At 40.9% G+C, this 26,227-nt stretch overlaps 1 protein-coding gene across 10 annotated transcripts in view; it reads left to right on the plus strand.

Moving 5' to 3' along the window:
* GREB1L (GREB1 like retinoic acid receptor coactivator) overlaps positions 1-26,227 on the plus strand; it is a 126,756-nt gene that overhangs the window by 69,374 nt on the left and 31,155 nt on the right. For 7 of the 10 annotated variants that reach the window (XM_084509573.1, XM_084509580.1, XM_084509575.1 and 4 more), the window contains exons 5-14: positions 6,138-6,314; positions 8,981-9,157; positions 11,379-11,516; positions 14,912-15,046; positions 16,875-17,012; positions 17,362-17,481; positions 19,204-19,341; positions 21,179-21,364; positions 24,903-25,229; positions 26,042-26,170. In XM_084509573.1, the coding sequence (XP_084365699.1) occupies positions 6,138-6,314; positions 8,981-9,157; positions 11,379-11,516; positions 14,912-15,046; positions 16,875-17,012; positions 17,362-17,481; positions 19,204-19,341; positions 21,179-21,364; positions 24,903-25,229; positions 26,042-26,170 (1,665 nt within the window). The remainder of the gene's footprint in view (positions 1-6,137; positions 6,315-8,980; positions 9,158-11,378; positions 11,517-14,911; positions 15,047-16,874; positions 17,013-17,361; positions 17,482-19,203; positions 19,342-21,178; positions 21,365-24,902; positions 25,230-26,041; positions 26,171-26,227) is intronic. The other 3 variants (XM_084509581.1, XM_084509582.1, XM_084509574.1) reach the window with 2 other exon arrangements.

Consider the following 26,227-nt stretch of genomic DNA (forward strand, 5'->3'; position numbering starts at 1 on the left):
TATGCCATAATCGTTATATTATTCTCTGTGATGACCTGCTCTCTTGCTCAGATGGCTGAGTTGTCAGTCACATGGGTGCAGAAAGCTCTCGTTGCCCTTTTTTTCATCAGTAAAAAACGAGTGCTTCACAAGTAAGTGACAGTTTGGTGGGTGTACCTTCTGAGCTGGCCATAATATTACATCCCTTAACTTTCCTGGCCATAATATTACATCCCTTAACTTTCCTGCTAGCCCTTGGAAAGAGCAATCGCGTTTGTCATTGATCCTTACTATTAGCAATCAAAGTAAGGGCTTTGCAATCAAGAAAAATAGCATTTGGGGGGCTCACATCTTTTCAGGGCCTTTTTTTCTGCTCAGCGTGATTTTTTGTAACTAACCTTTTTCTTCCGTGAAAACAAGGCTTCAAGAAAAATACTTTTCGTACAGGTACCTCAAATATGCAACGAAATAATACAAGAAAGTGTCCTTAACCGCTTGTTTGCTGTAGCTTTACAACAGCCCGTTTCTAATTTGTGGAATAGCATTTTTATGCAGGCTGTGGGAAGCACAATAGTAGCACCTTTCTTTTGTTCTTAAACCCTCAGTTTACCTGCTGCTTAAAGAAGGGCCGAGGTGGTTTCAGAGGCAATTAGGTAAGCAGGTACTTAACACCTGATCAGTTACTGTGAAGTTACAATAGCAAGTGACAGTGACCAGTCATTCATATGCAATTCTTGGAAGCTAATTCTTTATGCAAAATACCCCATTTATTGCAGTACAGCAAGGGGCTGGTATCCCACACTGGAACCGCTTCTTGCCATTGGTCCCTAAAGGAAAGACATATTAAAAACTTCAATTTTAAGAAGATTCCAGGACCGCTGGGTGTGAACAGTTGTGAGGATACCTTTTTATTTTCACAAAGATGCGTTAACCTAAATGAGGTAATGCCAGAGAATGCAAATGTGCTTCTCAGAAGCAAAAACTAATGACTTTGCTTTCAAAGAAATGCAGATAACGTCTGTGAAAGCCATTCATTATTCTTTTTTTCTTTTTTTTTGTGACTGCTCTTGGTATTTGCAAATCTAATTGGAATATAAATGCCTGTTCCTTATTTAAAACAAAGCTGAAATCCTGTGGGAAGATGATATTTAAGTGGCACGGCTCGGCTGTGTGCTTTTCCTTTTTATGGGTTTTATACTTTTTATATGTTGATAAACAACTTCATACAGAGAAGCTGATTTATTTCAGTGGCTCAGAGGTTTTCTCCTCTTCTTGCTCAGACGTCCATAAAAGGTCCATAAGCCGGTGGGACTCTGAAGTGCCATTCTTTTTTTCTTAAGAGTGCTATGTGTTAGGGCTGCTTGGCATGGAAATTTAGGTGCTAACTCGATTATAAATGAAAAGCTATGAAATGTAAATAGATTTTGCATTGTCGAAACCCTCAACGTGGGCAGCACAAGTTGTACTTGTACAGAGACATCCTGGTTTCTCCTTACTAATGTGGAAGTGCTTATTTCTAGCAGATAATTATATTGCAATGCAAAGTCATGCAAAACAGAGAGGGGAGAAGGTTGGGGTCTCTATGTTGCTTGCTGGCTAGAAAAATGCAATTTTATAGCTAGAATGTAGCAGAGAAAGTGGTTAATCCCTCGTTTCTTTCCCTGCAGTCAATTACTGGCTTCCAAATAAATGTTTCTGGTGTGGAATTTTCTCATTTAGTTTTAAAAAGCAGCAGGAATTCAACCAGAAGAGTGATTTGCAGTCCCGAAAGCCAAGGGAAGGAACGGATGGCTGCCTCTTGAGAGCGTCCCATCCGCGTTTCTCCGAAGGAAGATTCGAGATTTTCACTGCTCAGCGGCAGATTTGCATTCTCCAAGCATCTCCTGCTCTAAGTGAGCACCTGGCCAAACTCCCCAGCCTCCCCTTGCTGGTGCTGTGGCTGCTGGTGAGCAAACAGGAGCCTGAAGGCTCCGAGGTTCTGCCTGTGCTGCCCCCTGTTGCAGCTCGTCCATCAGCAGGGCTTGTCCCTGGCAGGAGGGGAGCCGGGGGAAGTGGCTTTCTGCCACTTTTGGCAGACCCTAATATCAGCAAGGCTTGTAAAGCTCAGGAGCTGACAGCCGTGCCCCCAAACTGGTGTCCCCGAGGGCAGTGAGGTAATTACAGCTCTGCTCTTCCACAGCCCAGGCATCACAGAGGCATGTGCTGGCCAGCCGGGCTGCACGTACATCCCTGTGATGCAGAGAAGTCGCCAGCCAAAGCGGAGGAAGATGCAGGAGGAGATTGTGCAAGGAGGAAGAAGAGGGGCATGGAAGGGATCTGAGAGACCCTACTTTGGGTGGAGTAAGAGATGACGGATACAGAGGGGATCTTAGGTATTATTTGTAGCTTGTACAGGATGCAGCGTTCCTACAGTACAGTCCTACAGAGCCTAAATGGTGAGAAATATTAATTGTGTTCACAACAAGTCTGAGGGAAGAGGCTGCTGTTGCCTGGGATATCAAACTGAGACACGTAGGTTTGCTTCAGTAGGTACTGCCAGAAGGTTAGAGTAATGCTCATCAACTTGTTGAGGTGCTGTGATGTTGTGGGGTGTTTCTTAGGGTTTTCCTCATCCTTATCCACTGCGGACTCGCACAAAATGGTGATGTGCAGCAGCTCAAATAGTAGATGGAGTGGTTTTGCTCCTTGCCTGGATTTTGCTTTGTCCCAGATCCTGCGGAGTGCTGGAGCATTGCTTCACCTCACGGGGACACCAAAACCTTCGAGCATCCAAAGAGGCTCCAAGTTTCACATATGATATGGTTTGGGTTGGAAGGGACCTCAGAGATCACCCAGTTCCAGCCCCTGCCATGGGCAGGGACACCTCCCACCAGCCCAGGCTGCCCAAAGCCCCATCCAGCCTGGCCTTGAGCACCTCCAGGGATGGGGCACCCACAGCTTCTCTGGGCAGCCTGTGCCAGGGCCTCACCACCCTCTGAGTGAAGAATTTCTTCCTAATGACCAATCTAAATCTACTGGTTTTTAGTTTGACTGTTACCCCTTGCCCAATTGCTGTATGCAGCTCTCTGGATATCAGTCGTGTACCCTTTTGGAAAGCAAGTCCATACTGAGATGTTAACAACGTTGATAATCAAATTCCTGCTTTCTTTGGTGTCCAGGTATTGCTAACAGTTCATTCAAAAGCCTCTTTCTTGTCAATGTTTGTGCTTCTGGGCATTTCTTGAGAATTTTTTGGGGTAGAGACAAGGCTAAAGAACAATTGTTTAGAGAGACAGGTTTAAGTCTGTCTTGAAATCTTATCACACTTGCTGTTTCATAATCCTTATCTACAGATTTCCTGTTTGCCCACATTGTCAGCGGCGGGTAATTTTTCTATTTTAAATCTAGATACACTGCGGTATTTTTCAAGTCTGTCAGATACTCAGATTTTACTGAATGCCCAAAATACTTGAGGCCTGTTTTGAAAATGTAGGACATAATATCCAAATGGCATAAACACTTGAATAAGCAGCTTAGTATTTTGAATGGAAGGGAGTTTTGTTCACATATTTATCTCAACTTTTTAAGATATAAATTCCAGTGAAAAGTCTAGTTAATACTTAAGTTGGCAGCCCTCCATTTGATTAGGATTGATACATTTTTAAGGAATACACCTTAAAAAGAGTTTAACGTAATCCAATTGCATCTCATCAGGAAAGAAGTTTTGCTCTAAGTAGGCAGTTTTAATGCTTTTTCCCCTAAAACCTTGCTTCCTTCTCATTGGTAAGCAATCATTACAATTCATCGATTTGTAAACAAATAAAAACTTCAGGCCCTTCATTTTAATTCCTTGGCTGGGAGAAGGAATGTGGGAGGGCAAATCTGGGCTTGCTCTCAGCCTGAATGAGCTGCTGCTCCAGCTGAGCTAACTGAGCGGCTGAAGGAAACACCGAGCCACCAACTGGTTCGGCCCTTCGTGGGTGTGTGGGCACAAGACCCAGCATGCGTGGTGCCGTGTCCTCAGCAAGCTGCTGCTTGCCAGGAGGTTTATGAGAGCTGACTGGGTGCCTTCCACTTTGCACATCATCCTTGCCTGGTAAAGTTTGGAGATTTAAAATAAATAAATAAATAAAAATAAAAATAAACATTAGCTTTCATTGTCTTTGCTGAGGTTTTAAATCAAGTGTTTCAGCACAGTACGTGAGAGTGCAGACTCGTATTAATGCTGGCTGAGGTGCCTCTGAGTTAAGCTATGATCACGTTGTGTTTGTAGATGCTCAGTCAGTGCCTTTGGTATTTATTTACAGTTTCTGTACCAGCTGTGGGCTGCTCGAATAATATTTTAAATTAACTGCAATGAATTCACATTAATAGCTTAAGTCTTAATAGATACTACAGGAATTTCAGGTTTAATTTTGATGTGTTTTTAACAACCATGTTTCAACAGGATACGTCATGGTGATACTTTATTTTGAAATACTGGTTCATGCTGGTGCATGCATGTGTTGTCTGTGTTGCGGTATTTTTGTACTTGTAGCTAATGAGAGATGATCAGAGGATGACTGTGTGATACCTTTAGACTCTGTATTTATCCCAACATAGTTTGTTTTCCATCAGCTACTGCTGGGAGAGGTGTGAGGCCAGGCTGTAGCACTGGTTTTGAGCTGGAGAAGTGGGAACTGGATGGGAACACACCATAGAGTCTGGTTCCTAATAAAACTTGGTGCTTTCACTGCCTTCTGCCTAAGGGAAATCAGAAAGCCCCCTGCGATCATGTCCTTTCCTGGAGAGGAAACCAGATGACTGCTGCTTTCTCTGACACTTGTCACTTCCTAATTTGAAAGTAGATCTTGCTCAAGAAAAAGAATATGATGGAGCTGAACAAAAAACTGATGGGAGATTGTGATCCAGTGCTGAAGTTAATGAAAGGCTTTAAATGTTGTTGTTCATGTACTTAAGTCAAAAAAAAAAAAAAAAAAAAAAAACTTTGGAGTTGGCTGGAGTTGGCAAAATATTGATACGTGTCAGCCTCCCAAGGTCCCCAAATTACTCAGGGATTTGAAAACCCCAAAGCTATCTCATCCAGCCTTTAGAAAACCCTGCATGTGGCTGCCTGGTGGGTGGCTACCAAACTCACCATGAGTCCCGAGCTCTGGGCTGCCCAGTCCTGCTTCTTCGTGTGTCCCAACCTGCCAACTATTCGCCGCAGGACGTGGAGCAGAGGAAGCCCACTCTGCTCCTCGGTTGTGCCCACATCCCTGGTCTTACCCTGGTGTTAACCAGCAGTCCAACAGCCAACGTTGTGTTCTCATTTTCTTTGCGTATGTGTGCGCAGGGAAAAAGTAAGTGGAGGCTAGAAGTCTTGCTGCCCATTGGGACTTCAAGAAACTCAACTGGAGATTTATAGAAAACGTGCTGTACATCTCAAAATGCGTGTCCAGAGATGGCTGAGCGAGCTTCCGACAAAAAAGAAGCAGGAAGAAATGCTAAATGCCTTCTGGAAGACCTGTGCCTGAGCTGACAGGAGCAGTAAATAGTTGCAGAGCAGGTTGAAAAGAGCAACCTCTTATTGAAGTGGTGAATTACTTCATCTCCTGCTTAATCTAGAGACAGTTTAGAAATTATATTTGATAATATTTTTCCTTTACTGGTCGCTACCAAACTTCAGGCACCAATCTTTATCATACTTTTGTACTACTGATATTTATGTACCAGTGGCAGCCTGTTGTAAGCAACAAAACTGAAACTGCTATTTCTGAATTTAGAGTGAAAACTAAAATTCAGCAAAGAAAAAAAAAAATATTTGGATGTTTTGAGAGCTGTTTTCTGTTTTAAAATCTTGAGTTTTCCTTCTTATTCTCAGTGTTTGTGAAAAATCAACAGTTTCAGAGCCATTTGAGCCTTGTCTTATCTTTAGAGACATCTCTGTTCTCTGCCTGTGTATGTTCAGGATCTCTTTAAAAAAATATATATCTTTTGTCCCTGAAACCCTAAGCTGGTGGATTTGATGAGATGCTTTCTCAGTTTTCTCAATTTCCCTTGAAAAAGGTAATTAAAAAAAAATAAATAAATTACTGCATCAAGCTGTAAAGCTCCATTTGCCTATGGAACTGATAAAAGAAGAAATTTAAACATCATCTTTTGAAGATTTATCTTTTTTTTTTGGTCTTTTCCCCTAGGTTTTTGTCAAGCAGGCAAGGATTTACGGTTAGTATCTCTGTGCATGGAGCAAATTGATATCCCAGCAGGCTTCCTGTTAGTGGGAGCCAAGTCTCCAAACCTTCCTGAGCACATTCTCGTCTGCGCTGTCGACAAGCGGTTTTTGCCAGATGATCATGGAAAAAATGCACTTTTAGGTAAGAGGTTTTCTTTCTTCATGCCGTAATAATTCAGAGAAACTGGTCGGTTCAAAATTGACTAAAATCATTTCAGCTAATGACTTTCTATTAGAAATATGTTGAGGAGAGGCTTGTTTTTATTAAATTAAACCCACAGCTGAGCCTCCCCCTGAAAAGCCCATTTTAAAACAAGTTCCTGATTCCACAGTTAACCACAGTCAAAGCTGGGTGATTTCTGTGTGGGCTGAAGACAATTGCAGCCCTGGCATTTTAAATGTGAACTATCCGGATACTCTTTATCTCTACTGATGCTTACAACATTAAGAAGAAATATGCTCATGCAACTGTAGAAGATGAGCTATTTGCTGTGGATTAAGGGACAGATTTTGCCCTTGGCTCCACCAGGAACGTTGTTTTCAACAGGAGCTCTGAGGGTAATTTGACTCTCGAATACATAGATTGTAAAAAACACCACTTATATCACAGCTGGGTATGTTTATGAGCTTTTAAAATTGTAATACACGAATGTTTCTTGATCATTGAAGACAGGCACGTAAACACCTAGATTTCCTGCCTGGCTGACTACTGGTACACAACAGCCTAGTAAAAGTGATTTAATGTATTTTGGCTCCTATAGCCTGATTTGCATTTATGTTCTCATTTCTCTCTGTAGTCACTGTTCTGCCTAGCATATATTGAGAAAGACCTTTCAACAGAGAAGAAATCACAACGAAGTATAAATACCCTTATTTAACCACACTGCTCAAATTCTGGTGGAAACAATCAATATTTTGCGTAACTGTTGAAAATACCTCCTTTTTGTACATATGATTGTTAATGTTTTGTCTCCCTTAAGCGTATTTAATACGCTACCACGTGCTGCAAACCTTTGCATCTATGGGAGAAATCTCACTGGCATGAATTAGATGAGAGCTGTGGTGTGATGTGTCCTTGCTGGATACAGTTGGGGAAGTGGGATCGTGGAATAATCCGCTGTGTGCTGCCATCCTTGTAGGAGCTGCTCCCCGGTGAGCAGGGGAAGTGTCAAGAGTTGATCAATACGAACTATCTGATGTACAGACAGCTGGTGTTCAATCTAATCAAACGTGGTTGTGCTTGTCTTTGTTGGTAAGCCCTCCACCTCGCACCCTGAGGTCTGTATTAATTTATCATCTCTGATATCATTTGATACTGAGCCTAGTGACTCACAGCTCTGCTCTGGCATTGCTGATGTGACATATTCAAGTACCTCTGTGGCTCTGTAGCTGGTACCTAAGAGCAAAGATTCAGTCTGAACTGATTCTGTCTCCAGAGAAACAGGATGAAGAAGCTTACTTCTTGGCACCCTCAGCAATGTGATGGTAAAATATGATAATAAGGCATAATTAGGCTGAAGACAATGGCCTAATTAATAATGAGTGTATGGAAAATGCATTTTGCTAGACAGGCAGACTGAAGTATTTTTCATGAAGCTAGGAATTTGGCTGACAGGTGAGTGTAGGTAGGAACCAGTGTTCTCTGATGTGCTTGGCGTTGTGGTAAATAATGATAGTAATGAGGATGAAAAATGCGTTCTGTTATAGGTCTTGAACTGATTAATAAATGGAAAAAAATCAAAAGTAAAGGGTTTCTGCTAGGTACTCATCAGCCTAGCCCTATTTGAAATCATTATTGATGTTCCAGAAAGAATATAAAGTATTTTTTCATTAAAGGTTGAAAGTAATTCAAAGATTGGTGGAGTAGCAAACAAGCTGAAAGAATGTAATTGTTCAGCATTAGATAATAGAGGAAAGTGGGTTTATTCAAACAACAAGGATTTAAGGGCAGGCCCATTTTAGAATATGCTCTGTGCTTTGTTCTAGAAGATTTCAGACTGCTGCAGTGCAACATTGCCTTTGATGTAGCTGTGAATGCCACAGGAAATCAGGGGTGCATATAGTCCTCAATCCAGACCCTGTGCCTGCAACCTCAACCCAAAATTTTGTCATCTTTTATGAAAGCATGTGAGAAATATTACAGAAAAGGAGCCTTCTGCTTATTTTTTTTTACTCCTAAATCTGTTACTTTGATGAGAGGTTCCAAGTTTTCACGAACATTTTGAAGCACCTCTACTTTTTGCAATGAAAATCTAAGCATTTGACCTTAAATAAATGCTTTGAAGCCTTTAATATGGTGTAAAGTCCAGTTTACTTGGAGAGTGCCTTGTATGAGGAGTCTCAGAGGAAGTCACTAGATATTAGGCTAATTTTAGCTACACCAAGTTGCAGTGGGTACTCTGGGTTAGCCCCCTATTTTAAGAAAGGGAAGCATGCAGCTTGGAGCCCATGCATTTAATGTAGAAATGCAGAACAGAAATAGGAAAGCCTATGGAAATTTCCTTGTCTGGCATCATAGCTCCTCCCGACCCCACAAGTAGCTCTCTGCTCTGGGTAGAGTGGGTCATTGGTGGTGGAATTTCAGCATAAATGGGTATGGCCTAGAAAGATGGAAGAATTTCAGAAAAATTAAGAACAAAACCTGCCTGCATTTGGCTGCTGCCTGAGGAGTGGTCTGTGCAGGGTACACATGGTGGCTGGAGGCCTCTAATCACCCTGAACTGGATGTGCAGGTAGGTTGAAGTGGCTTTATTCCTAGCAGCTCTCACAAAGCCATGTAATCTGTGTGTTTCTGTTTCATTTGTCCAGGATTTTCTGGGAATTGTATAGGCTGTGGAGAAAGAGGATTTCGGTACTTCACAGAGTTTTCCAATCATATCAACCTGAAATTAACCACTCAGCCAAAGAAGCAGAAGCACTTAAAGTACTACCTAGTAAGGAGCTCCCAAGGTGTACTGTCAAAGGGACCTCTTATTTGCTGGAAAGGTAATTAAGGTGCCCGTTCACTTAGAGGTTTTTTATTATGCTGATGTGACATTGAATGAAAAATTGAAAGTTGCTGCTGAAAATGTATGCATTAAAAGGAAACTATAGAAGCTGAATTTGTTTTGTGATTGAAGGGAAAATTCCCACTGATTTCACTGAAGTCTGTATCGTGCCAAATTATTAAGTCTTAACAGTAACCATACAATCATAAATTGTCTTCCTCCATCTCCCTGTGCTTTCACTGGGAGCCCTAAATCTATCCTTGGGCTGTGCAGCCACCTTGGTAGAAGAAATAAGATTCCTCAGTCTGCTAATTCTTTTCTCTACCTCGAGCAAGATGACTCACAGCCAGGGCTCTGGCACTGGCTTTCCATTGATACTCATCTCAGCAGGTGCAATTCTAGCCGGCTAATGCCTGAGGATAGCCAGCACAGCGTAAGATTAAGAAAGCTCAGGTCACTGATCTCAAGGAAAGAGGAGAAATCTTGCATACTCTTGCCATTTACAGTGTGTTTTACACGTGGGCTTTACCCTCTATCCGTGCAATATTCTTAATGAATCTGCTAACGAGAATGACATCTGTGACCCTGAGGCAAGGTAACCACGGGTCTGGTATTGATGGATGCACGATGTTTGAGTTAGAGCCGTACCAAGACTTGAAGAGGGAGCAGTTCACCTACTCGCTGCCTGCCAAACTGGTACACATGCAGGCTGCCTGTATCCCTCGGTAAAGGCAGAGTTTGAGCTGGTGCCTCTTGTTCCAAAGAGGATGATGTGAGGAGAGGAGAAGCTCCACAGGAGGACTGACAGACTTCTGAAGAGTCACATCCTCGTGTGAATGGCAACAGGACACCAGAGAGATGGTTATCACAAAACTGTATGAGTAATTGTAGTACTGCATCAGTTTGGGGTTCAAAGGGATCTTGCCTTCAGCTGCTTTTCTGTTCCAAGCATAATTTACTACTGCTTCAGAGTGGATGTGTTTTTCAGCTGCTTTTTCCTTTAAAACTTCAGAAATTTAATTTGATAGCCTCTTTTTGAAGTTCCAGATACTGAGAAAGGAAACCTTATTTTGTATTATTTTTCCATGAATTATGGCAGGGTTTATCCACACAACACAGTGCAGTCTGATGCGCTGTTTAGCAAATTGTTCATGGGAACATTTTGTGCTGCCTGGCAATGTTCATTTGCGAGGCTACTCGTGACAATCTTGATCTTTGCTTGGTTAGGAAGTGTAATTTGGAGTCACCCTTCGTTTTGTTTCACTGAATGTAGATTTTGTTTTGGTTGCAGGCACTAATTAAGCTGCTAGCATGTTGGCATACACAGGAGAAGAGCAGAGCTGGCTTTGGGGATGTTTTCTCTGCAACCCCTGATGTTCATGCACTTGGGGTTGGTGTGTGACCTGGTAAATGCTGTTGGGGTAACACACATGAGAAACTGTTTTACACCTCCTTCTGATCACAAATGTGTGGAAGAGGTAGATGCAGGGCTAGCTTTTGATTATATGCTCATTGCAAGTGTTTGGAGAACCTACAAAAGTTTAGAAAATTGACCAATTATTGATCTCATGGGCATTGATAGGCGCTATCCCCGTATTGATTCCATCTATCCAGGAACCCTTTGCCCTTTCCTTAACATTAAAGGTCTAATTGGAAGAGAAGCGCTATTAAACACCCTCTTCTCTTCAAAACAAAACCTGATTAGATCGTGGTTTAAAAAAAAATGGAATGATATGAGATATTTAAAGTTACTTTCTCCTCCCTCAACTCAATTTTCATCCAGACAGAGGCTCCCAGGGACGGGATCTCCCTGAAGATTTTCTGGAGACACACTAAGAATCCATGTGTCAGCACAATTTTCCTTCTAAAGGGCAACATATGATGGCTTTTGTAAAGGTTCTGCCACAGAAGTGGCTGAGTGTTTCCTGGGACATGTCCAATGCCTTCAAGCCCCTTGCAAGCTGAGAGCCGAGGGCCCTTGCCATCTTGCAGCATCTGGTCTCTATTTGCCTGGCACTCTCAGCGGCCCCCGGGGAGGTTTGCTTAATTAGAAGACAAAGTTGACTAAACTGCTTGAGCTGTATTTCTGTCGAATGCTGCCATTTGCTGCTGTTTGTTGTACGTGCTGGATGTATGCTTTTACCATTGTGTCGCCTTCCGGCCCTGTGTTGCTGAGCTTTCCGACCGGGGAAGGCAGGCCTTGTTAATCTGTACTGTAGCTGCTTCGTTTGCAGAGTGTAGAAGCAGGCAATCAGCTGCTGCTAGCCTCCCTGCTAAGCCAAATTCTGCGGTGTCACCGTCCACGACCCCAGAGGGCGGATCAGCTAATGGATACAAATCAGGGTTCACTCAGACAGGTAGGAGCTGAAGGTGCTGTAACGATAACCGTTGGGGGTGGTAAGTTACCGCAGATATTGCTGGCTGAGGGATGATGCCGTAAAGAAGTGGGTGGTTATACTTCAAGCCATGTGGGGATCACAGCTGGGAGGATACCTTCCAGAGTTGGCTTTGTGAGAGGTTTAAGACCGAGGTGAGGTGGAAGATGAGCTTAGCTCTCATCAGAACACTCAGTTAAAAAAGCATTAAATGATCTTGTGATTCATTTGTTTGATTCCTTGTTTCCTTTTACTTTATTTATTTTTTGGGGGATCTAAAAAGACTTGGATTACACATTTATAGTGGGATGTTAGTACATAGACCAGGGTATTTGCCTCAAAATGGAAGAAGATCTCCTTTTGGGCTGAGGGGGACAGCTTTTATTTATGCATTTGCTTATTTGTTTCTTTATTTCAATTGTATTTCACACGTGGGTGTGCTTAGTAAAGCGATTTCCCCCTGCACATCCAGTTGTTTTAAGTTACATGAACTAGCACGCATCTCATACGTGCTTCCTAGTTCTGAGAAGCTATTAATGACAGACTTAATCTAGGAGAAACAATAAAAATCAAACAGATGTTGGCTGACAAAAAAAGCAGCATCCTTAATTTATTTATCACAAATAGCTGAGGTGCTTTCTCTGAGCTTTTGTTCCCATTGTTTCATTGCAGCTTTACCTATGGTGGTTTATGTTTTTGTGTCTGTGCTGTTCCTTGAGAAATCGAAAATAGAAACATAAAACTTTGGTTGCTGTAACTGGTTGATAATGTGTGTACCACAGCATACGTTTCTCCTGAGGAGTATGAAATGCAGATGAAGAAAACCAGCTTGATAAAACATGCAAAATTAAAACAAATAAAAATAAATTAAAAAGTTATAAAACTGTCGCAAACAACACCTGAACGTATGCATTCTTAAATTGGCATTGCAATCGCTGAGCAGTGTGTTCAGAGGCCCTTTCCCCAGCTGGTCAGCCCCGGCTGTCAGGCTTTTGTTAAAACGCAAGGAGAGTGTCACCCACACACATCTGCATTTCACTGCATGATCCGTTGGCTTCCCAATCCCGGCATGAGACCTGCGCAGATGCATGAGAAGCTATTTATTCGAAATAACAATATTTGCACAGCTTTGTCTTCTATTGTACCTGCCGAGTTAATAGCTACACCTTTTACATGCCGCTTTCTCCTTATCACTCCTTGCAGTGCTCGGTCTGCCTGCCTCTTCTGTGTGTCACTGTTTGTGCTCTTAGGTCACAGTTGTCAAAAGCTTTTCATCTCCTCCTATGGTTATCTTCTAGTGAAGATAATGCCACATTCATACATACGAATTCCCTGTGACCAGAGGAGGGGGAGGGCACCTTTTTTTTTCCTGTAGCCTGAATTCTGTCGTGCATCACCCATGGTGGTGCAGCTTTTTCTCTCCTAGCTCCTCATAGGTACTCTGAGGTGAATGGTCTCTTGTTTTAAAATCAAAGTACTTATTAGTTAAGTCACTTCCCAAAATTGTTTTCTTTATTTTTTGGCAACTCACACCCACTTTTCCCTTTAACCGTTTCTGTTTTCTGCCTTTGTGAGTGAGCAGTTAAGGCTCCCCATTCTAGGACGACACCTGTAGGCAGGTAGTGACATCGAGCCCCGCACTGAGCTGCTGATTTCATGATGGAAATTGCAGCACAAGAGAATTTTGCAACATCCTGATTAAAGCTGACAGCACAGTGTGGCCACGACACTGTAGTCAAGCGCTGCACCCCTCTTTCAAAATGGCACGGGAAGGCACAGCTCCTTTTACAAAGAGATGTGTTTTTATTGGCAGGGCAACAGTATCAGAAATCCAGGTTTAGGTGGAAATGTGGGAGAGAAAACTTCAGTTTGGATGTTTAAAAGCAACTGAAAACAGGGTTTTTCGATAGAAAGTTAAACAATTTTAGTAAGAGTCCTGCTGAGGTATGGTTGTGATGTTTAAACATATACCAGCCATATCTCATTTCATAGATACAGTTCCAAGAAAACATCAGAATGAGAGAAGGGGAGAAAAACTGAGACAAATAAACCTGACCCGAAGCTTCTGGATAGTTTGTTTTGAGGAAAGCTTTCTCATTACATGTTTGCTGCATCGTATTTAACGAGAGACTAGTGCTTTCCTCCAAAGCCTCAGAGCTGGTGGTCTGTGTGTTAGCCATTCAGCATTTGTCCCGTGAACATGGACGAGGTTTTCAGCCGAGGCTTCTGTGTGTGTTCCCCATCCCATATGGCAAAGCAGACGCCCTCCCCATCCTTCACCAAATGGCGTGTCACCCGGGGGTGAATGTATTTGCCAGATCCAGTTGGTTTTCGCCTTCTGTTTTCTTTCCCTGGCTGTTTTACTTGGACATCTGTAGGTGAACTTAGCCTACGTTGCCTACTTCTTGCAGACTCCTTTCTGCACAGATGTTGGGGTAATGTTCTTCCACCTTGGTCGTAAGTTTGGGTTTGCCGGTGTATCAGCATCCCAATGCTGAATTTTTCTTTGAAGTAAATGGCAGATGTTAAATACCTTCGTGCTTAACCAGGGGTCTACATGCTGAGAGGTTCTGAATCTTTTACAATTTACATTTTTATACTGGGCAAACATTATTTTTTTTATTGCTGTTCAGTTTATCCATCCGTAATTATTATTTATTTATTTGTTAATGCCTTGGTAAAATGCTCAAAGGAGTTGCTGTTTGTTAATTCATGCAGAGAGTTTGGGCTCAGCTACCTTTCATCTCTTACCTGGGCTTATAAATGGGCATACACTTTTCCTAGCCTTACAGTAGTAGTGCTGCAAGGTGATCTTCAGAGCTTAGATATTTGATTTTTTTTTTTTTTCTCCTGCCCTAAGTCACGCTTGTCTGAGACTGACAGAGGTTCAATAACTTGTGCTTGAAAATCTCACGTGATGGAGATTCCACAGCCTTTTAGGCAATTTATTCCACGTGCTTATTCCCTGTGCTTGCTGGGGGCAAGTCACATAAGCTCTTTGCCTCAGCTTTCTCATCTGTAACACAGGGTAACCACGTTTACTTGCCTATCCCACAGGGGTGTTTTTAGGAGCAATGAGATAACTCTTTCTACAGTTACAATATATTTCAACTGTTCTGTGAATGCAAAATATTGTGAAAGAGATCTGTCATGGGTCTAGTGCATTACTAGATTCTTCAGAAGTGCCCGGTAAATGTTGGTTACGACTCCTACAAGATATCCTTAAATGATCTCTTAAGTGTAAAATAGTTTGATTGCTTTGTATGCAGATATGTGTAGATAAATGTGTATGCGTGTTTCTGTATATACAATACATATATACTTATGTATACAGTTTTTAATTACTGCTTAGTTGAATATATATATATATTTTTCAGATTCTTCAGTGTTCAGTCCAGCAAAATCGTCTTCTGCTATTAATTTAAGTGGAACTCAAGACCCGTCTCGGAACAAGAACATTGTGAAACCTTTGGCTTTGTCAGTACAGCTTGTAGGAAAGACATTTGCTGCAGGTAGCACTTTGCTTTCCAGGATAACTGAGAGCCAAGGGAATTGTCTGCTTAGCAGCAAAGAAATAAAGGAATCATCTTTTTGGTGGAAAAGGGAAAGGAAAGCATTCACTAGGATTCTTTAAAACCATCATATTCTACAGGTCCTCTGCACAGAAATCTTCCATGTCTATTACTATCCCCAAACAGAGCCATACCACGGCTTTCAGATCTGACATTCTGATAAAAGTGCATGTCATATACCTCTTGCACTTCCTAAGATACCTAGGAGGGCCAAAACGTCACCTCTTGATAGTCCACTAATTCTTGCCCCATTAGTTGAGAGTTGTTGTTCTTTTGCAATGAATATAGTTAATCCAGATGCGTTTTGTGGAATACAGTCTTGCTTTAAGGAGGTTTAATATCTGTGCTGTTGTAATTAATCATTTCTTTGTTGTGTGGTTAATAAATTAAAAGCCTCTTCTAGGAGGAAATGCCATGTGACATTGGGTAGGTTGGAAATGAGGAGACATTTCTCAGCCAGGCACTGGGACGGGTTGCCCAGGGAGGTGGTGGAGTCGCCGTCCCTGGGGGTGTTCATGGAAAGGTTGGACGTGGCGCTTGGGGACATGGTTTAGTGGGGACATTGGTGGTAGGGGGGTGGTTGGACCAGGTGATCTTGGAGGTCTCTTCTAACCTTAATGATTCTGTGATTCTCTATTTGCTGTTTTCTACAATATACGTTGCTATATATGCATATTACTTTGTTGGACTTAATGAATGTACCTGTGTCAAATAAATCATTAACATAGTTTTGTGCAAAATAGCAGAAAATGAGGCTTTCAGGTAAATGAAACTAGTGCTTCTCCCTGCTGTATCTGAGTAAGAGAATTTATCACGCACAGAAATTACTTCCCACCATTTCAACTTCCACGTTAGAGTGTACTAAGCACAATACCATTATCTCAGGCTCTCTGCTGCAGCCAACATCAGCAGGCTGCTGCACCATCTCCTGCTGTTGCCCCTGGAAATCTTCTTGGGAGCTAACTCACAGTGGAGCTGGCGGATATGGAAAGGAGCCATGCTCCCTACTGGGATCCACGTCCACTCTAGGCAGTTTATGCCATTTGTTGTTGAAAAAAAAAATAAATATGAAACTCTGAAAAAGAATAAGAAGGGGCTCAGAAGTGTGAAGATAACTTTTTGTGATCCTCTGTTTTTGTAGTTTCATTTTGTGATCTGGATATAGTGGGGCCTGCCAGGGTGTCAGGCCGGCTGGGGCTGGAGGATTGTCTTAGGCAGAGGTAGCAGAATGAATTATGGTTTGCCTCAGTAACACTCAGAGCGTGTGCACTTCACAGCAGCCTGTCCTCTTTTGCCTGCCCAGTCTCCATTTCTAAGGCTCCAGACGAGAGCCCTGGAGTGACTCAGTGTGCATGGCACACGGACAACTGGGAGAAAATACAAAGATGCACCAGAGAGGTTTAGAAATCTTTATAAAACAAATTCATGACGAGCACTTTTTAAAATTTTCAGTGTCTAAAAATGTATCGTAAGCATCCCAGTGATTTTTCTCTGTATGTATTTTTTTTTTTATTCTGTTGGATTGGGGATTTTTTCTTCATCCTATTCTCTCTGCCTTCAAATGTGGAGAACTTGTTTCAAGGTTAGGATTTTGCAGCGTGTGTCCAAATTATTCTCTGCCAAGTACTCTTCATGCTTTCCCTGGAGTGGGTTTCTTTCAGTCGTGCATCTTGCCCTGTTCTTTTGTGTCTGCATGCTGCTGTATTATTTTGTTTGTTTGTTTTCAAGATTGTCTCAAGCCACACACTCTGTATTTTATTATACTCAGCTCCTCTTTCACTGCGTGCCACTGATGTTGCTAATGGAAACGCTAATGGAGGAAGAAATAATGTATTGAGTTCTGCAGTCGCTCGGCCAATGCCTCACTTGACCTCTCCTATCCCTGGCTGTGCAGCTGGAGACCAAGGTAAAGAAAACCTCTGCTCTGTGTCCCTTTTAAGCTGCACTGGCTGTTGAACCTGAAATTCGTGATCTTGTTTTTCTTCAAAAAACAAGAAAGCTGAGCAATTCAGTCTTTACAGATCCTTTTGGTGTCTGGCATGACTGCTAATGACAACGCTGTAGTTTTTGACACAGGTAGAAGCATTTCTCACATCATAGTCTGCCTTCATGTAAGGCTGGGTGTAAACCTCTGGAACTCTGTAGTGTGAAACCAGCTCAACACCACGGTGAAATGGAAATGTGGGCTGGAGTCTGGAAGAACAGCACTTAGGATTATTTTTGCCTTTTTTTTTTTTTTTTTTTTTTTTTCACAGCATCAATGTCCAGTTCTGGACCACCAAAGAAACGTCACCGGGGATGGTCTCCTGGCTCCCCAGTCCCTCCTCCTGGCTTAGCGGTACCTGTTCCTGCAATTCGGCCCTCAACTAGAACAGGTAAAACTTGAATGATACAGATATTTGTCAAAAAAAAAAATAAAAAAAAAAATAAAAAAAAAAACTATTCTCAGCCAGATCAGTAGCCCTGTGCTCCTTCTCTTAAGGGTTGCACAGAAAACATAACAGAGCTTGCTGAAGTAGTTAAGGGCACCGTGGAGAGTTTTTCATGTGACCCAGAAAAGCACACAATTGTTTCTGTAATCTCAGCTGGTACATTGGGAAGGTGAAACTCCTGGGGGAGAGAGAAAAAGGAGGATGAAAATTATAAGGATCTACACCTAAATTCCCCAAAGATAGCTCAGTTCTTCTGCAATTGTGCAGGTGTGTGTATATATGAACATATTTAATGGGTTTCCATTATCCTTCTACTCGAACATTTAAAGGATTTCCATTAGCCTTCTACTTGAATATATCATCTCTTACCTGGTGTGGCATGCTACAGAAACAGCACACTCAGTTCTGGTGTAGGAAAAATGCCTTTGTGTAATTCTGGCTTAAGAAAGGACACTGATGTTCCCTAGGTCATCTTTGCTTAGAAGGCTAAAGTTTATGAGACCAAATAGCTCATATGTATGGAAAAGGGATAGACACATCTAGAAGGGATGTGTGATAGCATGATGTGAAATAGGATTAAATATAAATACGTGTGAATAGTCATCAACGTGCATGTAGGTATCTCTTTATGCGTAACTACTAATGAAACTGTTCCCTATTTATGGGCTTTGCAGTTGTGAGTTTCAGAATAGTTGGTAAAGGGGAACGTACAATTGCTTACTGATCTCTCTATAGAATAGGAGAATAAACACCCAAGGATAAAAAAAAAAAAAAACACAAAAACAAACATGTTTGTCATCATGCACAATATGTTCTTAACTCTGCTTTGGAGGATTTGCGTTTGGGATGTTTTGGAACTGACTTGCAGAGATATTTATCACGGGAAGAAGGGTTACGTGGTAGTTAGTGTAGGCCTGCCTGCTTGAGCAACTCCAATCAATCACAGCTATTTCCACAGCTAAAATGTATGCATGCATACATTTATTCATGCTGCCTCTGATGTCTTCTGGAGATAGCATTGTTTGAAAAATCTGTTACAAACAACCAAACGAAGCCTGAGAAACTTCTGAAGGAGGCCTCACACCGAAACCTGATAACAGATGACACGTTTTTGCATTTTGTTTCTTTTTACTTGTGAAAGCTGCTTTTGCACTTTCATGCCTAAAGCCTTTTATTTATTTATTTATTTATTTATTTATTTATTTATTTATTTATTTATTATCCTTCCAACAACTGTCTAAGGACATCTTTGAGATTTTGGCTTGTGTTTTCTTTCCTAGCTACGCATGTTCTAGGCCAGAAGTCAGAGCAGTCGCTTCCCTTTTCTTGACAGGTATTATTGAGAGGTAGCCGCTGTCTTAGAGGTGGCCTCTTGGCTTAGTACTTGGCTTTGTTTGAAGATGCATATTCAACCTTGTGTTTTCCTCCCTCGTTCCCACCAACAATACAGTGGCCAGAAACAGTTTTATTTTAGGGGTGGGTCTACAGGAGGGTATAGGCTCTTAATTTAAATTCCTTAAAACTATAGCAGGAAATGCAGAGGCCTCTTGAATTTTATTACAGTTTGTGATCTGGAGTTATTTATTTATTTTTTATTTGTTCATACGGCCAAATCACAGTATGAGCCTTTTAGTAATGGAAGCTTCTCTTTTCTTTATTTTATAGAGCCTCTTTTGTCAGTCCCAGTTCCTCAATCCATGTTAACTGGAATTTTACAGCCTCAACCCATCCTGGCAGGGGAGACTGTAATAGTTCCTGAAAACCTGCTGAATAACTCGGGAGTCAGACCAGTGATTCTGATAGGTAAGTCTGACACTGGGGAGTCAAATCCTGCATTTTGAACAAATGCATGCTCCCCTAAGAGAAAGGTTTTTGGTGGTGTTTTTTTGTTTTGTTTTGTTTTGTTTTTTGGTTTCTTTTTGTTGGTTCTGACATTTGGTACAGTATGTAATCGGTTTGTCATGGATAGTTTACTTAGTTGCTCAACACTTAAAATTGGAAGTTTGGAGATTTCTGAGAGGACCTGATTTGCAAACGGGTCATGACGAGGTCAAATTGATGCAAAACCTCTGGCCAAACTGAAATTTTGTACAGATAACATTTTTGTAAAATCCAAGAATAGAAATATTTCCATGTAATGAAAATAGCTTCCCAGTGTAAACAACTTGCAAAACAAGAAAATATTTCCTGTAGCATGTATTATCCAGATCTTGAAGCCCAGGGATTCTGCATGAGAACCAGAAAACTGATACATCCTGGCTAATCAGAAGTGAATCGTACTAACTTTTTGTCTTTTATAGTCCATCGTTATTGTAAGTGACTGAGATAACAGATCAGGCTTTTAAAATTCTTTAGCTCTATGAAGCACATTGTTAACCCTGAGAAAGACATTGGCTTTTACTTCAAAAGTATGATTTGTGATGTGAATATCCTTTTCAAGCTAAGCAATAAGGGCATAATATATAACAAAAATGGTTTGGCCAGTACTGCCAAAATGTTGAGGAGTGATTTTTTTTTTTTAACTCTTTAAATCCCTTTTCAGTCCAGCATGATACAGCTGCTTGTATAAAGTAGCTTTAGTGTTAAGAGAAAACGCCTGTCAATACAGTCCATGGAATAATTCATCATTCATGAAGACACAGAGAAGTTCTCAGAGTCCTCACTTACAGAGATAATCCTAATACAAGCAATTTCAAAAGAACTAAGAGGGCCATCTACGCTAGTGAAACCCTCGAGGCTTGGGTTACACTTCGTTTGGTTTGTTTGGCTTAGTCTTTTTTTTTTCTGGAAGCGTATTCTGAAGTTCTAGCATGGTGCTTTAATGTTTTCAGAGAGACGCTTCGTTATTAAAGATGAGGGTGTCTGCAGTTATCAGCTTAAGTGCAAATTGAATGCAGCCCTTAGGCTCTTGGAGAGTTGCCAATGAAGTCCTCAGCTAGGCTAAATGTTAGTGTCCCTGAGAAGCAGTGTCCTATTAATAGTACAGAACCAGATGTACCCAAATGGATGGGTTTGGCAAAATCTGCGTGGAAATTTTTTTTTTTTTAAAGGAAAACATTCTCAAGGAAAAGAAGAGTTAGCCTGTTTTCATACGCTTTGCCTTACAGAACAGCATGCTTAGTTGTTGATGTTTATTTAGCCTGTGTATGAAAACAGAACATAAACATGGAAAAAAATGCAATTAATCACGGCGATACTGAGGTAGCTGAATCAATTCTAATGTTACTGATGCTGTTTTCATAATGTTAAGATCAATGTTCTTTTCCTTCCATTGATTTTTGGGTTTTGTACACTCTATTATGGAGAATATGTATCTAAAGGTCAGGTTAAGGCCCAAACAGATATTATTCTCATCTGTATTTGGATAAAAATAATTATTATCCCGATGGTATGCAGTTATCCATAGCTTTTGCACATCTTTGTGATCACTTGTTTTTAAAAAAACAGCAAAGGAGCAGTGGCCTATTTCACTTCCTTTATATGAAATTATAATGTCAGGAGTGGCCAGTGATGCAGGATGTTTTTCAAGGTAACATTTAGGAGAAGTTTGGAAACGTTTATGTTGTGCAAGACTTCATGTAATGGATTATCTTGTCAATTTCTGTGTTTTTCACTTGTTTGTTTGTTTTGTTTATGAAAGGTTATGGCACTTTACCTTATTTCTATGGAAATGTCGGTGATATTGTTGTGAGTCCCTTACTGGTGAATTGCTACAAGATTCCACAGCTGGAAAACAAGGATCTGGATCTCCTGGGTTTGACCAGCAGTCAGCTGCTAAGTGTGGAGAACATGATACTTTTAACTATTCAGTATCTTGTCCAACTAGGTAAGCAGCTTGTCCTAAGCACTTCAGTTTTTATTTCTTACTGTCTTTTTTCTCCCCACCCTTTTTATTTCTGTTTCTGAGCCAATTTTCTGTCTTTTTTTTTTTTTTTTTTTTTGTGCCTGGGAGAGGTAAGTGGCTCCATCTAGTGTGTGTGACTTTGCTCCTTTGAACATCTGACTGAAGAAGCGAACTTAAGAACTGATACTGCTTCTGCTCTCCATATGGGGATTGACCAGGTCACCTCTGTGAAAATGGCTCCTCATTTGCAATGCAGATAACTCATTTGCTTAGGGTATCAAACCATCAGTTATCACAGCTCTTTCTAAGGACTCTCAGTCTGTTTTATTCAGTTTCGTTCTGTTTTATTCAGTTTCGTGACAGATGCCAGCAGATGTGTGATGGTCATCATTGTTTTGGTGACAGCACCGTTTACATGAAAACCACATTTGTTTTTCAGACTTAGGCAAGTTATTCAATGAATATCTCATTCTTGCAAATGTATTTGAAACGGATCCTTTGCAAGTTTGAGAGCAAAGCACGTTTTCTTCCTCTCATTACAGGTCCATTTTTCCCTACCTTAGGGTAAAATACAACAATGTTAACAGTAAAGATTTAGAAGTCAAAGAATATTGCAGGACAGCTTTAGGAAGCTTCTCACAGCAGTCTATTTCTTAACTTCAGTATTTGAAAAGATATTGTTTATTATACAGGAGTGTGAAGTAACTTTTGTGAGGATCACGCTGCTTTTCCTCAATTGGATTTCTGTTTGGGCATCTGTAATACATAATGGTTTGAAACATACAGACATTTCAAAAGTACAGCTGGTGATAACACTATAATTTGGGGAGTAAATGCACTCTGCCTAGGTTTAACCCCTGTGTTCTTCTGCTTTGCTGTTCTCTGCTGATGCAGAAGTGTTATAGACAGGAAGGAGGCTATCTTCTGTGTTGCAATGCCCTCCGTGACCTGTTTGCTTTATTTATCATTCTCTGCTGGGAAATGCCCTTAATAGTCCATTGTATGCCAGGTTGGAACAGACAAAGTGTTTCTTTTATTTACTGGCTGAATGTTTTTCTCTTGCTCTTCTCTCAGTGGGCTTAATTTTGTTATTTTGAGTTTTTTATCCTCGGTGTGGAAAGTTTGTAGAGGTTGCATTTTAAAACGAGCTGCCTCACACAGTTCTGGATTGATAGAGGCAGCTTGCAAATTTCCTTCAGGGAATCGTGCAGCAAGCTGGTACAGCATTTCCAATTAAAAATAGATGATTTATTGAATCTCCTGGAGCCAGTGAAGCACATTCCATAAGCAAATCCAGCCTTAAGGGGATGTTCAGTCTGTCTTCGCTGCAAGCTAGAGCAGGCCTTGTTCAAAGCTTCTGGAGCTTAGCTGAGCTATGTCTAGGAAGCACTGTGCCTTCAGCATAAAGAAGTTCCCATATTATAGCAGGTGTTGAGTTTGGCTTTGGGTACTAGCTGTTGAAAGCTGAGCAGTTTTCCTCTTGGACATATGTGGAGTGCGAGATGAAATGAGGGGGCAAAGTAAATACGTTTTGAAGAACACGGGGATCAAAGCATGGCACAGGTTTTCATCTTGCTCCAAACTTCAAGCTGTTTGAATCCTGACAGTTGTAGCCTTTATCCCATATTGTATAATCAAAGCAGGTTAAAGATGGAGGGCAGTCATGTTCCAAAGCTTTTTGACGAGGAGAAAAGACAAATTGCACACATAAATTAGCAGTTTATTCATGTGAGCCTCTTTCTTGAGTAAGTAGGGCTAAAAGCTATTATTACTTCCAGAATATATTCCAAAAGCATAAGATAAGGGCAAAGATCAAAAAAGCAGACAGAAGAACGACACAGCCTGAGCCTTGCCTAATTTTTTCAGATCTCACTACTTGTGCAAAATATTTTTGTATGCGTTTACGTTTTCTGAGCAATCTCACAGTGACGCTACAAATCAAAGCAAACAAAATAAGTATGTCTTTGATACTTCCATTTTAAACCTACTATGAAGACTATTCCCAGCTCAAGCTGTGACTGTGAGCCATAGTGTTGCTGTAAATTCCATTGACTGATAAAGGAATAACTAAAAAACTATCAAGGAATATTTGATTTCAGTGCTTTTTACAGCCTAGTGCCTTTGCTTACTTGGATTTCGCGTTTGTTAACTTTGACAGCATTCATAGTGAAGTATTCTCAAGCTTTATTTTTGTACCTCAAGTTCCTGTATTTGCCATACGTGATTTTATATGGTATTATTCCTTGGTAGTTTCATTTTCTGAAGTGAAGACGATCCCTTTGTATACTCATTTCTGCAGAGAAGCTATCAGATCCTCTCTTTTAACTTTGACTGATACCTGTTCTGTATTTATGAAACTGTTTGTCACCAAATATTGCTCATTTTGTCTTTCATCCCAGACGATCTCACTTCCTTTGTTTTTCTGGATAATTGCTGTGGGGAAAGACTGCCACGAGTCAACTGTGGTATTAAGCACGGTGCCAATTTCAGCATATTCCCTTATCAGTGCCCTTCTGATAACTAACTTTATTTTGAAAAGTTTTTCTCTTACAAATCATCACCTTAGAAAGGAAGAGAAAATATATTTCCCAAAAAGATCATTAGAAATACAGAGCTATACCCATAACTCTCACCAATGCCTTGTAGGCCATCGTGTCCATGCATTAAATAATCAGAACTTCGCAGCAAAAATGTGAACAGCCTTGCCTTTAGAAATCTATAGCTGTCCTGCCATCCTATGGTAATTGGGTGATGACTCTCTCCATATTTACTTCTCAAAAAGGCAAAATGACAACCCGCAGCAATTTTGCGTATTGCACACTTGGTTTATTTACCCATTCCCTGCCCTGCTTCTCACACAATTTTTCTGCTTCCTTTTTTCACTGCTCACTTTGTTTCTTTTCTTTGGCCCTGAAAGACAACATGCAAACAAACAAACAAACAAACAAAAAAACCAACAGCATTTCACATATCACTGGTATTTAACTCCCTTTTTTTTTGTCATAGAAAAGCAAACTGCTGAAGTGTGAAGCTCTCTGCTTTGGCACTGCCATGGGATCTTGGCAATTTAAACTATGGTTACTTTTTGCTCTGCATTCATGAATATTCTTCATAGGTTCCTGAGTGTCTTTGACCATGAGATAAATCTTACTGAACAAAATCTTATTTAAAGCTGAGCTGGGGGACTGATACTAAGATAGGATAGCTTCTATTTCGATTTTCCAGTTGAGGTTCACAACACAGTTTACAAACTCTGAGGACTGCAGATTTAAAGTTGTGTGTACCTGTGCTTCTTAAAATTAGAAGTTTGAAAATTTGCTACATTAAACCGTAAAAGAAGAGGTTAAACCTGTTTGCTTGTATCTGTACTTAGTTTATGTGTATGCATGATGAGGAAAAGGGTTTTTACATGTAAAAAATAGAGTGAAAGAGCTTGTCACATCAAGACAGACAAGAGATTAATCCTGGTTCAGTAACATTTTGATATGAGATACTGTTCTCCTCTTTGTTTTTCACGTAGGTCCTGACCAGATACCCCTGAGGGAAGAATTTGAGCAGATCATGTTGAAAGCTATGCAGGAGTTCACTCTGAGAGAGCGATCCTTGCAGATAAGTGCACAGTGCATCTCTGTGTCGCCAGGTCAGCTCCCTTGGCTTGCTAGGTTAATTGCTAGTGTGTCCCGGGACCTCGTGCACGTGGTCGTTACCCAGAACTCGCTGGCAGAGGGCATCTCGGAGACCTTGAGGTCTCTGAATGAAATGAAACATCATCAGAAGCTCCCGGATTACGTAGTTGCCATTTGCGCATCAAAGATACGAGGAAATGAATTCTGCGTGGTAGTCCTGGGTAAGTGCATTTGCAGTACACTGTGAGTCTTAATGGAAATTTGCAGAATGCAATTTCTCAAGATGTTGTTCCAGCTTTGAAATTTCCAGCTTTTACATCCTTTTTAAAATTTTTACTCTCCTTCATATTTTTGCTCTGCAATGTTCACTGTTCCTTCATCGAGACTTGGAGTACTGATGTCCACGAGGACCTAAAAAACCAACTGTGCATATCAAGAAGTCTTTATGGCTTCTTGAGAGAATTGAGAGAATGGCTTCTTAGAAAATACCTTCTTAGAAAATATCTTGGCTTGGCTTCGTAGAAAATATCTTGGAGTGACCCAGTGGCAAATGAATCTGTCTGTCCTCTGTTTCATGTAACAGCTGTGCTATCTTACGTGATGGGTACTGGATAGACCACAGTCTTCTGCAGATCACTGTAAAACAGAATATGCTTTTTATCCTTTTTACCATGTTGATTTTCAGATTCTTCATATAAATTAGTAATGTTCTTTCTTCTTCTATACTTGGGATAATTACTTTTTCATATTTAACCAAAATCCTCCACTCCATCTAAGGTACAGACATTTATTTTGCATATCATTTGTCACTCAAGTGTGCAAACCTATGGACAATGGCTGGCAAACAATGTGCTAGACAGGTTTCTCCTGTCTCTAGCAAAATAGGTGTGAGATTCTCTCCCAGGGTGTTGGGTAAAGGCAGTGGAGATCCATAACTGAACATCGGCATGCCCATTACCTCTAGGATGAAAACGTTGCGTTCACAGTGCGCTGTGTTAAAGACTGATCTTGCTTTTTTTCCCCTCCTCTCCAGGTCAATATCAATCTAGAGCACTTGCAGAAAGCATGCTTACCACCAGTGAATTTTTGAAAGAGATTAGTTATGAGCTCATCACAGGGAAAGTTAGTTTCCTGGCATCACATTTCAAAAACACATCTTTAGGTAAGTGATCCTAACAAACAGAAGTTCCAGCAAAGACAGGGATTGTGTCATTTTTTG

This window comes from Aythya ferina (assembly GCF_964211825.1).
Source record: "Aythya ferina genome assembly, chromosome: 2".
Classification (NCBI taxonomy): Eukaryota; Metazoa; Chordata; class Aves; order Anseriformes; family Anatidae; genus Aythya; species Aythya ferina.